This window comes from Lutjanus erythropterus, chromosome 12 (genome assembly GCF_056507025.1).
Source record: "Lutjanus erythropterus isolate fLutEry1 chromosome 12, fLutEry1.hap2, whole genome shotgun sequence".
Lineage (NCBI taxonomy): Eukaryota > Metazoa > Chordata > Actinopteri > Lutjaniformes > Lutjanidae > Lutjanus > Lutjanus erythropterus.
In genome coordinates, this window is record NC_139328.1 from 21215903 (window position 1) to 21233355 (window position 17453).

Genomic DNA, 17453 nt, shown 5'->3' on the forward strand with positions numbered 1-17453 from the left:
CTCAGCCCAGGTCTGCACAACTATAAGCACATTCTCAGCCTCACACTTTTTTTCAAATCACTAAATAAACTTCTCTACATTAGACACAGAAATCTAATATCATGTCACGTCTTTGCCCTTTCAAAGCACTGTCTAAATTAAAATACAACACAATTCAAACGATGGATCAAACATGGCCATCAGGTGCACAGATACTTAGCTGCTTAACTGTAAACTCTCCATTCAGGCATTAGAACTATAAAAAACTATAAAAAAAAAAAAAAAAAGACCAAATATGCACCATTGGCTGACCATGTGTTAACCTCAGGTTGACACTGAGAGAGACTGGACAGAGAGTTCAGCCCAACCTCAACAGATCTGCTGTTGCAACAGTAATTTGGATATTTTGAGATGAGCACTTTTCTCTAAAATCAGTATAATGTAGGTCAGAGTCTGAATGTAATTCGTACTTTCTGTTTTGTATCCACTCATGTTGTTGCTGTGTTTATGCACTATTTAGAAAGTTCTGTTTTGATTTTCAGTGCAAAACGAATTGTCTGACTTTACAATGTGGAGAGAAATAATATTTTCATCAGTGTGCAGCGCTGTTATGTGTTGTGTTTTATCCACATATACATGTTAATTGTTGATAAAAATTGTGAGGTGGGGCTGCTTGTCAAAGGGGGGCAATGCCAAAAAAAGTAGACAGTAGACAGTAGTTGTCAATCATCTGTTGATGAAACGCTCAGCCCATTGTCACAAAAACAAAGGGCCATCTTCTCTGTAAATACACACTGGAGTTGGAATTCAGTGACTGCCTGCCAGACTCCATTAACATATCACTCAATTTAACCGTTCTAAACATCTACTCCTTCTACAAGACTAATAACAATTTCTTACGACTCATAAACAGACTCTTACTCATTCTGCAAACATTCTGCATTGATTTTTACTCTAATAAACGTGAAACAGACAAGAAAAAACAGGTGTTCTGGACTGGAAAGAAAATATCAAAGGATAAAATGCTGGCTGTAGCTTTGTTAGAGAAATAAGTATTTCAACTTAGCATGTTTCCTTAATCTCTGATGACATATACATTTTCCTCCTTTAACTAATAAAATGGAGGGCGACGACTAAGAAACATTTTGACTTGTGCAGAAAACTGTATTTGTGTTTGCTGGTAAATGACCTTATTTGCTATTTAAAGGGTATAGAAGAGAAAAACATCTCACAGAACCCAATCTACCCTGGGTTCTTGCAAAACTCAAACTATTTTGCACACTTGCAGCCATTTGTGAGTCAACCTGTGGTTCATGAGACAACAAATTGCTACCAAGCCGTAAAATCTCCTCTGGGTTGTTAAGCCAGGAAAGGCTCCGCATGGTCATCTGGTAAACATTAGAGCCAAACCATCAAAATCACATGGGCTACACGCAAACACAGACTCAACACTGGAAACCCAAAACAATCCTGACAGCACTTATAGCGTGATTCAGATTCAGATCTGAACCTGTAGGCCATGTTTTGAAAAAAAGTCATTCCACACTGGGCGAATGCAGCTAATGTCTGTTGTCTGAGGTGCATGTTTCATCAGGTTAGAGCGCCTGTGGAACCATTAGGACATCAATATTTTGCTCCAGGATGTTTTGACAGGTTTTCTATGATTGATTGGGGTCAAGGATAAGTAAGACTGGACAATACTCAAAGTGAATTCCATATTGATGGCGCCTGTGATAACTGGAATTCCTTTCTGTTTCTATTTAACATCACTGGTCTGGTTCACACAAGGAGAAACAGCAAGAACTGGGATGCAGTAAGGACAATACTGCACAACAAATGTGTTTTCAATCCCATACTATGGCTAATCTCAGGAAGATATGAATTCAGTGGAGACGTGTAAACAACGGACTCTGTCAGTGGAATCTCTTCAAGTGCTGAATCTTTGGCTGAAGTAAAACTGTCTGACTAGGACAGATTGAATTTTACATTCTGTTGCCAGTGATATGACCCGATTAAACCTCTGAAAGAGAGACAAAGGCAGAGAGAGCTCGATGAGATGCTTATCTCCTGATTCGAAACATCACAATACTCTGGGATTGATTCAGTATGTATTACGATTATACAAGTATGGTGATTCAGTATTATAATTTATTTTGATTTTTGTTTGCTTTTTAGCATTAGACCATGAGAAAAAAGTCACATACACATACAGACTTCATAGCATGACTGATATTTCCATAAACAATACACACCATGTGTCAGTCTTTCTGAGTTTTATTTAATCAGATCACTGCTATAATGCATAATCCTTTTTGAACTAAACTGCTACATTCAGCATTTCTTGCTCATCAAGCTAGTGCCATATGTGTTTAATAAATAAAAATATAAAATCAAGTCACGCATAAAAGAAATCACAATACTTAAGTGAAAAGATATTCCCCCTCCCCCACATTGTACATAGTTGTTAAAAACATCACCATATTTCCACTGTAATATTTCATGTATAATGATTTAAATGATTATGCTGTTGCCCTATTTAGCTAAATTACATTTTTTTAATCAAAAGAAGCAAGACTAATAATCTACAGCCACGCTCTTGAGGGTGTACTTAAGCAAGTAGTGCTTTGAGCTCACTGCTAATGTCAACATGCTAAAACGTTTACAGTAATAATGTTAACAGGTTGATAGGACAGCTGAAGATGTGACAGAAATGGGGGGCAGAGAGAGGGGAAGACATGCAGCAAATGGGCCGCAGACGGAAGTCGAACCAGCAGCCGCTGCAGAGGACTGACAGCCTTGATACACGCTCTGCACACACTCTACCAACGCGCCCCCCAACTTTTGTCAAGATTGTGACCAAAGTGATGCTAATTTGTTAGAAGTTATCGAGAGTATCAGTTTGCATCACTATTAGCAGATAGAGGGAGAAACCTCCTTTAAAAATGAACAGAGCAAAAGCTGAGCAAAGGACAACTGTGTATCAGTTACAGAATAAACGTTAGTCTGAGGTTGATGAAGCGCTCTGTGAAGCATGAGACTGTGTGTAAAAATACCACTGATGAACTTCACGCAGGATTTCCAATCCTCACAAGCTGGGAGGTCTGTTTGCAAATAACTGACGAAATAATGCAATAAACTCTTGAAAGGACGACTCTCACTTTGTGGAATTCATCTCAGTTAAAGAGAATTTCCACAACATCCCTGAAGACTTTCTGACTCTTTGAGAACCTTTGGATACGACTTGGCTGCAAAGAATGTGGATCTGTGAAAGTGAATTTCAAGACTGTGTTTAAAACCAACTCTTATTATTGTCTTGTTTGAGTAATTTTGCATTGACTGCAAGACTGAAAGTGCCTGGATTTGTGTAATGTGAGCACAGCTTTAACATCTGCACTAGGTCAAGGTGAAGGTCAAGGTCTGAAGCAGAGACGTGAAAATCTACAGTACTGTACATGAAGGAAATTGACGACCTCAGTTTTGACCTACCTTTGTATCCGAGGACAGCCACTGCAATGGTGAGCAGGGCACAGAGAACATAGAGCAGTGCAATAGCTGCCCGCAGAGCCCAGTCATTTTTACACTTGGTGCACTCCGTACCCTCCTGAATTCCTGCAACGCACAACAGAAATTGTGTCACAAATCATCATCACAGTTACAGTTTGCAGCAGTCTACTTCATTCTCGTAACAGAACGTAGAGAAGCAGTAGTAATATAAATATTGTGCAACTGGAGCGGGGAGATAATAAAAATACACCAAAGGTTTTCATTCAAAAATGAAGTCACACTGGATGTTTTTTTCATTCCATAACTAAGTTTAGTACAGCGTGTCTAAAGCGGGACACGCTGTGCCTTTCTGCAGCCAAGTAACAATTGAAAACATTTGTCCTCATGAATAGGCAAGAAGACTGACTGTGAAACCTTAAAAACACCGCACATGTGTCTGCCATACGACACAGGAACCCAAACAAAACAGAACGATTCCACGTCTGCGTCATTCCTCGCTGCCATCCGACCTAAAACCACGGTGCAGTGAGAGTTTTAGTCAGTCATGTCCCAGATGTTCCCTCGTCCAACGCTACATCCTGAAACCCACCAGCACCATGTGATTCAAGGCTAAACATCATATCACAGACAGGATGTTTACTTGACTTCATTAGAGGTGACCAAGTTGCCTCTGGCAAGCAGAGTGAGAGGGCAGCTGGTGTACATTCACAATGATCTTTCTGTAGGTGGAAGAAACTTTAAATCAGATTATATAGGAAGAGAGAATTTATGGAAACCTGTAACACTTTTTCAGACAGGAAATTAAAAATAAATAGCCTGAGTGAAAACAACAGTTTAAAATACTCTTGTACGGTGGTGATGTCAAACTTGCCTTAAAATCTGGGCTCTCCAAAATGTGATTTATAGGAACCCCCCCAATATGGACATTAATATGGGTATGCGCAATTATCCAGTGCAATATACTGTGTATTTACATTTTCACTGTTAAATTATCTTCCATGCAACAATAACTCCACACTGTGAATCATCCTGTGAATTTCTGCAGCTCGTACTTTGTGCAATTGTAATCTGTCTCTGCAACTATCTATTCACAAGGCAATATTATTTCAATTGTTTTCTCTTAATATAATGTTACACACATTGCACAATTATCCATATACATCCATATATCCATCCATATAGCCACATATTTGCATATATCTGGTCATGTCAAAGAAGTATATAGTATGTATAATTTTTCTAATCTATATTTTTATATTTTACATGTTTATTCTATTTTTACTTGGTCTTCATTACATTTATCACCCATTCCTTTTATTATCTATGCTTTTGTAACTACCGTAATGTTTGAATTGTTTGGGATCAATAAATCTTATCTTATCTTATATAATATTATATATAAGTACAATCATCAGCCCAGATTAAATTTGAAAGAAATATATAATTTGATGATAATTACATTGTCAAAGACTACTTGGTTACTTGGATTGTGTCTTAAAAATATATCAGTTTTAAGATGTTTAAACTTTTTTTTCATGATAACCATTGTTCTACTAACTCATGCGGAACGCATCTGACATACAGGGATTCTTAAGCAAGTGCTCCACATTATAGCGGACCTGGTGGGAGAAAAAAAAACCCTATTCAAAAATGCATCTTATTCGCTTTGTTTTGGGATGTTTAAAAAGAAAAAAAGAATATTTGTGAAACTCTTTTTGTGGCTATGCCCATTTTTCAGTATAAGGTGCAATGTTTTCCATGTTCAATTTTGACTGCGTGTCTTTGTTGCCCCCCTCCGTCTTTACTGTAGTAACCTCACCACATTCCAAGATCTCAGCAGTTACCTTGGGGAGCACAGTGTAATCCTTACACGCAGAACCAATGGACTGAGCAACAATATGTCTGAGAGATCACATGAATCAATAGTCAGGGAAATATAACACGCTCACCACAAGGACTGGAATATTTTTCCCATGTGAAATACAAAAACTGTCTTCACAAAAAGTTGTTTACCCAAGACAAATCAAGATTCTCTTTTGACAGACTTTAAAGTCTTGCACACAAGAATAATGAATATTGCCTTGGGGTCATGTCATCCTCTAAGCACCAGGCTCTGGTCACAACATGCTCCTTGGCATTTTGGGTAGGTCTGTTGTTTCCACCGGAGGAAGGTCCAAATATTCCCCCAGCTGGACGGACATCTTCATGTGACTTCCTCCCTCTAACGGTACGAGAGGCCTGGCTCTGTCCCTTTAAGTCATGTCACCCGTGATGGGACTGAATGTGAAGCCATCCTTCTCAGTCAGGGGTGGGCCAGGACCACCAGAGGGGTACTGGGGGGTTTGGCCTCTCAGCTTTGGACCCACACATCTGTGCAAACAACACGTCTGACCACCTCAAAGGGGCCCAGCCGTGGACGCAGACATGGATACGCAGGCCACTGTTGTCCTTACGTGTGCTGAGAGCCTCATGTTGGGCTCCATCAGAGAACCCCCCCACTGGTCCTAACCACACGCTGCTTAAAGTACAACATCACACCATGTAAACAAGCAGCCGACCGTCTGCAGGTTCTGGGTCAAGAGCAAAGCTGGGCTGGTATTTCTGTGTTCATCAGAGGATGAACTCCACCATAGTGGCTGTATCGTGCATGTGTTCCTCCTCATTCCTCCACGGTCAGTGAACACTTTCTCACAGTCAAAACCTGTTCAGTCCAAATGTTTCAGATATTTAACTTTTCAACAACCCCCCACAATTAACACGCAGGACAGATTCTTCTAAATACAACACCCCCACAGGCAATCGTTGACTCATCAGGTGTTCTCAACTTTTTGTAACTTAAGGCCCACTTCTCATCGTTAAAATACTTCTGAGGACCACCTTCACAAATAAATAAATAAATAAATAAATAAATAAATCATGAACATGAACAACTATATATGATAGAATATAATATAACATAAAATAATTTTTGCAAAAATATATAATAAGCAGCATTTTGGGAAATTGATGACTGGATGTGGGATGTGATGCACCCTGGACAAGCTATACCTTCGTCCTGCAGATAGAAGTGCATGTTCATGCCAAGCAGAGGATCTGCTAAGATCTTGTGGACTAAATTTATGGTGTACTTGTCTGTTATTGAAGTATTATACAACACTGTGAGCTTGACAACCATTTCTGTCATCAGTCTGCATTCTGAGACTGTGCTGAAGGCTGGGCTCATTTTCTGGTCAGTTTTAACAGAGCTGTAACTCCATTTTAATAACTTTCAATACAAGAGTAATTAATTACACTCTTAAAAGAGGCGCTTAATCATCTGTCTCACACCCTGTCAAACCTGGCTATCATAATAGGAAAGTAAAAGTAAACATGACATCACGTTATGAGATTAATTGTGAACACTCATAAGCAGTTATACAAGGATGAGTCTTAAAGGGGAACTCCACTGATTTCACACATCAAAGTCCATTTACAGGTTTTTTTTTAGTGCTAGAGCAGATGTGTTGTACAAAAGCCTTTTGTGGTTCCAGAGTGAGCTGAGTGACATTTGATGAATTGTGTTAAGTGATGTCACTTTAGGCAGCAACGGCTGAAAATGAAAAAAATCTGTTGTTGTAGACTTGTAAAGAAGTGTGCTTAGCAAACCTCTATAACTTGCGCAACATCTATCTATCTGTAACTAATGTGGCCATACACCATACAGATGTTTTTGATGGTTTATTTTTTATGTTTCTAGCTCTTTTATCAGTAAATGCCATGAAAACTATAAGAGAATAAAAGTCTAAAGCTAGTTTCTGTTGATAAAGAAGCCCAAATATTTTAACATAACAGAAATGTGATGACATCAAATAAAGTATTGAAGCTGTCCATGCAGTGCAAATCAACAAACATTATACACAAATGAAAGTACAAAATTAAAACAGATTGCCTCTTGGATCATGTGCAGCCCAGATGCCACAGTTGTGCCTTAAACTAAACTCATGTGACCTGTTTAACTTTACATCAAAACAAAACCTGACATGAAGTGCACTACATTTTTAACCAAACATATTTTAAAGTAATATATTTAAGATATTTTCATCATGGCTAACCTTTAACTCAGGTTAAACTCAAACATTCGGGATTTAATAACAGAAACATAAAAATATGCATCTCAATGAAACCTGTCTCAGACAGTTACACTGTCCTGGCAGTCGAGTTGCACTGTGCAATACTAAATTGGTGGAGCACTTTATAAAGGAGCAACATGTAAGACTCTAGTGTTCAAAAAAGAGTATTGCAATTCAAATAGTGAACTGGAGCCATAGAGCGTATATTAAATAGGTCGAATCCCTAATTTAATTTACGATCTATGGTTGGAGTGAGTCATTTCCCCCCACCTGTCCTCCACAGACTCAAAGCACTGGCAGGTTGCTATAGACAGGGACACTGAACACAAGGGCAATGTTACACTTGGACAATGACAAGAATTAAGTCCTACAGTGTGAGTTGATCAGCTGTCTATACACTGTCTATTGTCTGTTGATGTAAAGTTCAGCCTCTTATCCTCAGAGTAAAAGGTCAGTGGAGGTCAGTGACTACCTGCCAGACTCCATTAAGATACTGCTCAATTCAACAGTTATAAACATGTACTTCTTCTAAAATATTATGAATGATGTCTTATGACTCAGTAACAGATGCTAACCCATTTGGTGAAATTTCATCATAAATTTTAACTCCAATAAAATAAACAAAAACAGTTATTCTGGACCAGAATGGACATTTCAAACACTGCAGCTGTGGTGTTGTCGTCTTGGTGTTTCAACTTAGCATGTTTCCTCGATCTCTGACGACATATCATGGTCATTTTATGATTTAGTGCAGAAAATATGTTACAGTTTTTTCTTCAAAGACGTAACTTCTTTAAAGTTACAATAGCTGGTAAAGGTCTAACAAACTGTATTTTGACAAACTGCTCTGTAGTGAACGCAGTGAGGGGGCAGCAATGGAAAATGCTCAGTCACCTTTGGATTCTAACTTGGAACATCCATGCTGAAGCTATTTTCCAATCATGGGAAAACTATGTCTCTGATGGTAAAATCACGACTGAAGATGAAAATACTTGAACTGTCAGGACTTAAATCTAAATGCACATGTAATCTCTTTCCACACGCTTAAGAGTTCTTAGAGTTAACATGGTCACTATTTAGCACATACTGTACTGTAGAACCTGGCAGAAAGAAGTTACAAACCCACACTGTCATGTTCTCACAGCAATGATGCTTCCACTGAACTAACATGGAAATTCATTCTGGACAGAGAAGCCGCTACATTTTTCCCACTGCTTGTCACAGGACTGTTTTCTGTTTCCCTCTCAGGGATTTTGCCTAAACAACGATTCTGTCAGCGATGCGGGACACATTTATGATGAAAAGCAAATGCGTCCAAGGTAGCCGCAGTATCCTGTTACACAGACTCCAGAAAGAAATAAAACTACTGGGTTTCTAAATCCATACTCGACGTGGGTCAAGTAGTTCTTGCAAACACTTTGAGGGCTTGTTTTGTCATAATTAAATCCACAGAGGATGTTAAGGTAATCATAATAAAGTATAATAAACATTTCTGAGACTAAACCCATGCTGTTTATTATCCTGATCATGTCAAATTAGAACATGCTGCAATCTTTCCCAAGATAATTCCAAGTGTGATAAAAACATGATGTTCAATTTTGATGAAAGAAAATCAAATAGACCTTAAAATCCAAAAGTCAGCATCATTTGTTCTTTGCATGCTCTGCTCAGTTTTGTGTTACAACCCCAAACCCCTGATGATGTATCTCATTACTCAGTACGTGTGTCATGTTTCGTGCCCAAAGGCCTATTGTGACTTCTAACTGTCAACGCATAAACTACCATAGAGCACAAACATGCTGACACATACATGTCAGGAGCTGACTGAAAACACATTGCTGAACTAAATGGCCCGGTGCAGAACACAGGAGGACTGAGCCTGTAGAGAGTTGAGAAGCTGGACGGCAGCCAGGACGTCCCAATCAACAAACTGGAATGCAGCCAGATTATCCCCAAGAGGTCAATAAATTCCAGAAAAGCCTAGAAAGAGCAGGGGTAACATGGAATACTGCATTTTTACAGATTATTGCTGTCAACTGAGAACCATGCATCTCCAGTTTTGGCCTGTTTTTTTGTATTTACATAACAACCTATGGGCTGAACTTGTGGATCAAGACAAAAAAAATGCGTTTTCTAAAACTCAGAGAGCATTTATCTCAAAATTACTTTTTAGCAATGCCAGCAGCGTGGCTCTAGGGATGACATCAACATGTATCCTTCCTTCAGTGCCCCCCTGACTTTTACTCCAGCTCCACCATTAGGCTGACATTTATGGTTTTAAGTGAAATGTCATGACAAATATTTGATGGATTGTCATGAGATTTGGTTCAGACATTCATTTAACCCTCAAGATGAATTGCAATACTTCTGGTGAGCCCTTAACATCTAGCAACATCGACATTAGTACTGCCAAAGTAAGGTCCTGTGGGCGGGACTTCGCCTCTAAATTGGCGATCAACCTATGCTGTTGTTTAGGCATGTGGACATGTTCTTTTTAGCATGCTAAAGTAAGATGATAAACACGATAGACATGATACCACTAAGCAGGTTAGCAAATTAGCATTGTCATTGTGAGCATGTAAGCATGACTTTAGCATTTAGCTAGTATTGCAATGCCAAAGTACAGCCTCACAGACTTTTGACAAATACACAATTTGAAGTAACGTTTGCCAGCAGCAATACGTACTTTTTGCAGCTTTCACGCTGGTCAGATACATTAAAGTAAGATGCCCCAGAGTTATATATATTGGCACTGATACCGAGAAGAATTTAAAGTCAACTGTGGTTCATCTTTATCATCGTTAATTAGCGCACTGTAGTAAAACTGATGGAAAAGAGCAAAGAAACATGGACAAACGAGAAAAGAGGCTGAGAGAGAAAGATGGGGCCCATCCAGTGTGGTGTCTGTAAAACAGCTGTATTTCATTTGGACTCTGAGTCAGTGACAGAAAAAAAATTTCAACACTTATTCCCTTATTCCATGTACCTGCCATTAGACTTGCCTGCATGCCTTGTCTCACTGGTGGCTGGCAGTGGAAACTTCCATGGCAACACAAAGACAGCCTGTACAGACCAGAGCCTTTTTGTGTGAAGACTCTTTGTGCAGAGTGTTAATACTATGTTATATACAGTAACTGGGTGGCGACCACAGGAATCCTTTTACTTCAAGCCTCCCGTTTTGAGTTATATGAAAGCTGACTATGGTCACAAGCCAAGAACCAGTAGTCACACACAGGCCATGCCTCTGCACTACAAGCCTCCACCTGGATGGAGTCTGAAGGATCACAATGCCGCCAAATGCTGCATTTTTGTCTCACACGTCCAGAGGAAAAATGTTTTTCCCATGAGTGGTTACAAAATTGTGTGGTATTTGTCTACAGATGTATAAACTGTCAAAACTACAATTATATCTAATTGTGGCTCAAGTTACAGTCTGTAATTTCCATAATCGCCCTTGAACTTAAACAATGTGGTTTAAAAATTGCTTCAACAAACCAAAATACACACAAGCAGACACGTAAAAACGTATGAAACAAATGTATGCCGCAGTGGATCAGAGAGGATGATATGCAAATTTCAGAGACAGTTTCAAGAATATTATGGGTTTTTTTGTTCCTGAGACAAATTAAATGCAGTTAATTTGCTTCATTATGGCAGCCCACCTGAATGAAGATTTTCAATAAATGTGTGATTTACTGGGTAAGACATGTAATTCTGCTGTCATGGTTAGGCATAAGATTCCAAAAAATATCCCATGGCTTATGTGATCCACATGCATCTTAATACAAACTACAACCCCTGTATGCGCAATTTGTTTCAGTGGAAGTTCAGCCCCCTTTAGACTGCAGCTCACTAACATTTTAGCCTGTGGTGTAATATCTACTTGTGAACTGTCATTGCAGGTTATGGCTTTTGTGGGAACATGGGCCCTGAGCAGTTCAATCAAAGACAGAGTTTCTCTTCTGATTTGTATCCTGGTGTTTACTGTTTAGAATTCATCTTTCCCTGATGGTATTAAAAAATCTTGTATAATCGTGACCTGCTTTCAGGGTGGGAAGGAGGACAGTCAGTGGTAATAACTAAAATAAAGTAATTAATTCTATTTTATCTAAGGTCAGAATAGCTATCTAAGGCACAAAAATGCAGAAAATGAAGTGGGGACAAATATGTGAGTATTTAGAAAGGAAAAAAAAAAAGATTTCCCCACTTTCTTTTCACTTTAATCATCTGGTGACCAGTTGGGAGTCTTGGCTTTAGACAGAGCAATCACTTTTTTCATTATTTAGCAGACAATTTGTAGTTTACTCCAGAGCTTAGTTTTGTTACTTCCTGTCAGCAGATGTGTCCATGTTCTACACTTGAATTTATGTAAATAAAGGGACTTAATTGATTGATAATCTTCACTTCTGCAATACTTGCACAGATTAGACTGATGTAATTGTACTTATTTATGTTGCATAATGCAGATTGGGCTTGAAGAACAGAGGAATGCTGCTCCTGACTGAGCTAACGAGGAGCACCGGGGTCGTGGCGTCCCCCTCTGGCCCTTGCACCCAAGTATTAACAGTCGCCAACTGGAATGTTAACAAGTAAACACTCTTCAACAGGGGAAGTTACCACTGAGACAAATTACTAAGACATTAGGGTCCTTGAATTGCTGATCTAGCCTGGCATGCCTGGCCTGAGCCGTGTTTTTTTTTTTTTTCCACTCACTGCTAACAGGTTTATGACACTTTAAATTGGGAACCGGGTCCTCTAGAACATCTGGACCTTGTTACAGTGGAGCCAAATCAAAGGACACATGCAAACATTTGATACATCATCCCTTCATGCCAAGCATTATAAGAATAAGGGGGTAGGTTTTTAAGTTTGCCTTCAGTAAGCTATTTTGGGTGTTTTTACAAGACACCTTCTCAGCAGTGCTCACTTTCTTGTCGGGATGAGTAAGGAGATCAGTGGTTTGCAGCCAGACATTCACGTGTATGTTGGGTTGTTTAAAGAAAAATAACATTTAGAGGGCTGCATGTCTGAACAGGATGAGATGCCTTCATTATACACACTCACACAGGCAAACACACGCATTGCCTAAAGCTGACAAAGCTGAACTGTGCCCTTTGAAGGCTTTGGCCACAGACCATAACATAAACACCATACTGGGATATACAGTACAGTGAGGAGGGGCGTCTTTGGAAAACATCCTCTTCAGCACACCCTCATCCCTCAGGTTTTATACCGTACAGGCCTTCAGAAACACACTGATTTGAGTATGATTTGAGTGAGCAGTTCATATATCAGAATATTCTCACTCACAACTTGTCAAATTGTGCAGCTTGGTCAGTGGCCCTACATTTCAAGTTATGATGCAGCAGATACCACTCTAACATTAGTTTTGTGTAGGGTTCCACAGTCGAGTTGGCAATACTAAACTTGTAGTAGCTTTATGTTACTACATGTAAACAATGCCACTCATGTTACATTCATAGGTGCCATCAATGGGGGGGATAAAGTAAAAGTTGGGGGTGCAACGACCCCCCAGTCCTGAGATCAAGCAGGAAAGAGCAATTGTAAAATTGCCTTAGACTAATACATTTCATTGCTGTTTCAAAGGAATTTACATGATGAATAGTATTGTGTGTTTTATTGCTCTTGCACACAAGAGGACAAATGTGGTGAATGGATTTAACTCTGTCTTCATCAGCTCTAACATAAGCTGCAAACATTAGCATGTCCATCTAACTAACACTAGCTTGCTAAGCTGCAGTAACTTTACCTCCACCCAAACTTGTTAGGTACTACTGCATCTGCATGTGTTGTGTAGGGGTTTGAGGAGGAGGATGTGGGCTGATGCAGAATCAAAGCGGGTCAACAACGATGCATCTCTCTCTGGCTCACTGTCTTAGGTCTGAGTCGGTTTAGGTTAGCTCTTATATCAGCTACCTTCTGCCGTCATGGTCCGGTTAATCTGGCTGGATGACTTGTCTCCGAGGTACGCTGCACTAATCGAATCCCTGCGCTTCCTTTTCCAATGTTAATGAGTGTATTTCTGTCATCCATCATGTAGATATACCTGCAGTATTTCACCATCCGACTAGTATTTGCTGATGTGTAAGCTATCCTTAGCCTCAGTCTTTTAGCATTATTGTTACACCATATCCGCAGCTGTCGGATAACTTCACATTTACACTTTCACAGTGTTCTTCTTTTAAAACGTGTCAGATGGCTAACATTACAACAGACTTTTCGGCTGAGTAAAGACGTTAGGAGTAGCTTACGTTAGCCAGCTACACTTAAAAAATCTGCTTGTGAGTTATTATTTTAGCTGACAAAATCCACCGTCGTCAGCTAGAAATGAGACGCTGCTTTGTTCACGTCTCTAAGAATTCAAAAACCTTGTGTTTCAACAATCGTCCACAATTTTGATGTTATATCTGCCACCATTACCACTGTAAACTGCATAGAGTGCAAGAATGGAAAGTTTGGCAGGCTTAGCAACAGTAACTAAGGAAGGCGGGGCTTAGCTTTGTGTGAAAATACTTGAAGATGTAAACTGTGTGTGCTGCATGCTCTCTAATGAGGGATGGGCTGGTCTGAGGTTTAATGAGAGAATTGCTGCGACACTTGGAATCTCAGACAAAACTGCTGACATGTACTCAAACAATTTGATGTCACCTTTTGGAAGAACGGGTATTTTCTTCTTGATTAAGAAAAACATTTCATGCAAAATCTCCCTAACCTGTTTATATACCAGTCAAAAGTCACTGCAATCTTGCCCATCACCAACTGCTCTTTACGCAGTCTATAAACATTAAAAGATTACATTTTCTCTTCAACGTTTATATAATTTCGAGTTCCTCAAGTACTCTGGCATGCTTATGGATACAAGCAAGTTCCATGGAAGTTGTGCAACGACAAGAGAGAAATACTTGGAAACAATGAACAGCGGTGTATCCCTTGACAGAAGTGTGCAAAAGGAATAAACTAGCATCCTTCAGAGGAACACAGCTAGGGGTTAAGGAAAAACTTTATGGTGCATTTCTTGTTAGCTGACCAGGCTGCTGTTTTTCTTTCTTTCCAAAGTGCTAAAAGGCACGAACAGAGCCTAATTGGTAGAGAAAACAGTTAGATGGCCTATTAAAACAGAGATTCAGATCCAATGAAGCAGTGAACATGGAGTTGATTAGATCTGGTTTTGTCATCCCATCTGTGCTTGGTTAGAAGAAGTCAGACAATGACAAATGGGTCATATATCGTAATCTCAAGAGACAGACCTTAAAGCACGCAAGTGTGCCTCATAAACAAAGCAGGGCCACTGTATCAGGGATACTTTGGCTGGCAGGATTGGCTATCATACAAGTCTTTGTGTTCCAGTCAGCAGTTTCCATTCAAGACTGAAATCCGCGCGTGTCTCCTGAATGGTCTTGCTGTGGATGGGCAGGTTTGGAAATAAATAGTTGGAGTTACATCTGCTTCCATAAGTCTCAGGGGAAGAAATACACATTATTGACTGGGCTGTGGAAAACAACGTGTGATGTAGAGAGCTGGCAAGGAGAGGTAGAGCTGGCAGGCAGGATTTCTTAATGTAATTGAAAATTAATATTCCCAGAGAAAGCTCTAAAATGCAACTCAAATAGCACCTGCACCTACACTATTAAACAGGAATGTTTTTAAAGCAGGAACATGCAAGTACAGTATGTGCTGTGCACTTATGTTCACACAGTAAGCACTTCACTAAATTATGATATATTTCAACTCCACAATTACACTTCTGCCATCAGTTGTGATTTTAAATAAAGATTATGCCTCACCATAAAGTTAAGTTTTATCAGAATCAACTTTATTGCCAAATAGGTTTTCACATACAAGCCATCTGCTGTGGTATTGGTGCATAAGAACGAACAAAGTGTGAAAAATATAAATACAGATTAAGCCAAGAACTGTGAGTTTCAAACAGCAGCATAAATAGAAATTAAGAGTAGAGATATGACATTATGCTGTAGAACTGGACTTGACCATGTGCATCTATTATGGGATTCCTTGAGACCAAAATGTTTAGGAAACCCTCTTGTGCCGAGAAGAGACTCAACATAAACCATGGTTCTACTGAACATGGTACTCAGTCCAGCCTGATAATTCCAGTGAACACAAGCCACATTGTTGATCATCATAAGTCTCTTTCTCTTCCGGGCTATGCTACACATTCCCAAAAGTTTTAGAGCATTATATTTCTGCTAAAATGCAGGACATTTAAAATGAGAAAAAGTGCCCCTTTAAAACAAACATTTCGATTACCATCATTCACATCCATGAATGTAGAAAAACATGGAAGCCATAAACTAACTTTATTGGCCTGAGTGGAGAACTACAGACCCCCTGGCTCCTCCTGCTCAAGTTCCAGCGTTGGCATGTTGGAATTAGGTCATTTCAAGTAAACCAGGACCATGTGAACCTCAGAGAGAGGGAAGACGAGGAGGGGGTTGGTCATTGATCCTCATTTTCACCATGTCAGGCTCTGCACATAAGCATCTCTTCCCCAGTCCTTGACTTATGACTTGTTAGAATGAGTAATACACGTTTGTCTGCCCTCACTATGCATATTGAAGCACAGCTATGCAAACTTGCTTCCAAAAAAGGCTGAAGACAGTTTGTCTTTGAGGTTTGTACTGGGAAACTGGGAAACAACAGTGGAAAACAAATTCAGTGATAGTGATTACCAAAAAAAAGATGAGTTGGTCTACCATAAAAACAACTTCGATTACAGGTACTGTAAAAATGAATGAGTGCAGCAAGAAGCAAACTGGACACAAAAGTACACCCCAAATTAGTAACTGTATGTTGTTCTTCATGCCAGGAAGAACATATAGTATCGCTGGGGAGATCAGCTGTTGTGTATTAAATAAATGAATCAATGCGTCAAAAAATTTGACAAGCATATGAGAGCCGGTAACGATTCAAGCTCAAGAATGGGTCGATACTGGTTGTCTTTGACCCAACTTTAATCTTGGAAGCTGTGAGTTTTGCCATGTTTTATGTTGTTTTATTTCATTGGTTAACCTGACTCAGCATTAGCTTGTTGCACGGCTAATGTGGCTAGCAGTGTGGTGATGTTGGACTAATATTGCAAAACTGAGGGACAGTCAGCAGAAACTGTGTGAATATTATGCCACATTTGAAACCAACTAAATAACGAGAGTAGTAAGTCGGATGCTGGTAACTGCTGCAGAAATAAACAAAAAATGGTGCTACTGAGCCAACCTAACTCACCACAGGGGAAATTTATTCACTGCAACAGCCCTAGAGTTCAAAAAATAAAAGTAAAAAGAGCAGATAAAATACATAAACAGTTAGTCCAACAGTAATAAACAGTTACTTAAAATCTTACGTTAGCATTAGCCTTAGACAGCTAGTATAATGGCTAGCTAGGTTGGCTAGAGGTAAACTGACATAGGAACACAGAAACTAACTGTGACAGTCACAAAACCACTAATAAAGAGTTCCTACAGATGTGCATTTAGTTAGTATATAGTCTGAGTATTTGCAAAGATCTGACAAAAGGCTCTTTGTAAAGATGTCAGGTAGCTTAAACAACATCTGCCATGAAATTGGGCCAGTAGGGATTCCTATAGCTTATAAATGTCAAAATGTCCCCAAATGTCTTCATCTTGGATCCAGTCTCTTATGGCTAATCACGTTTGGCCTCATCTCAATCCTAAAAAGCCCCTCTCCAATGAGAGAGGTGCTTCATAGCTAATACTGTGTTCTAAAGGCACTGTGAGTGGTCTGCCAACACATGAAACATGGGTTTTATAAAGGAACCCACAGGGGACAAGAACTGGCCACTTCAATGACAAAACCCACATTGGA

The 17453-nt window shown here is 39.4% G+C and overlaps 1 protein-coding gene across 1 annotated transcript in view; it reads right to left on the reverse strand.

Moving 5' to 3' along the window:
- Positions 1-17453, reverse strand: part of colec12 (collectin sub-family member 12) — a 40855-nt gene that overhangs the window by 9027 nt on the left and 14375 nt on the right. Inside the window, exon 3 of the mRNA XM_084733243.1 lies at positions 3466-3588. Coding sequence (XP_084589369.1) covers positions 3466-3588 — 123 coding nt within the window. The remainder of the gene's footprint in view (positions 1-3465; positions 3589-17453) is intronic.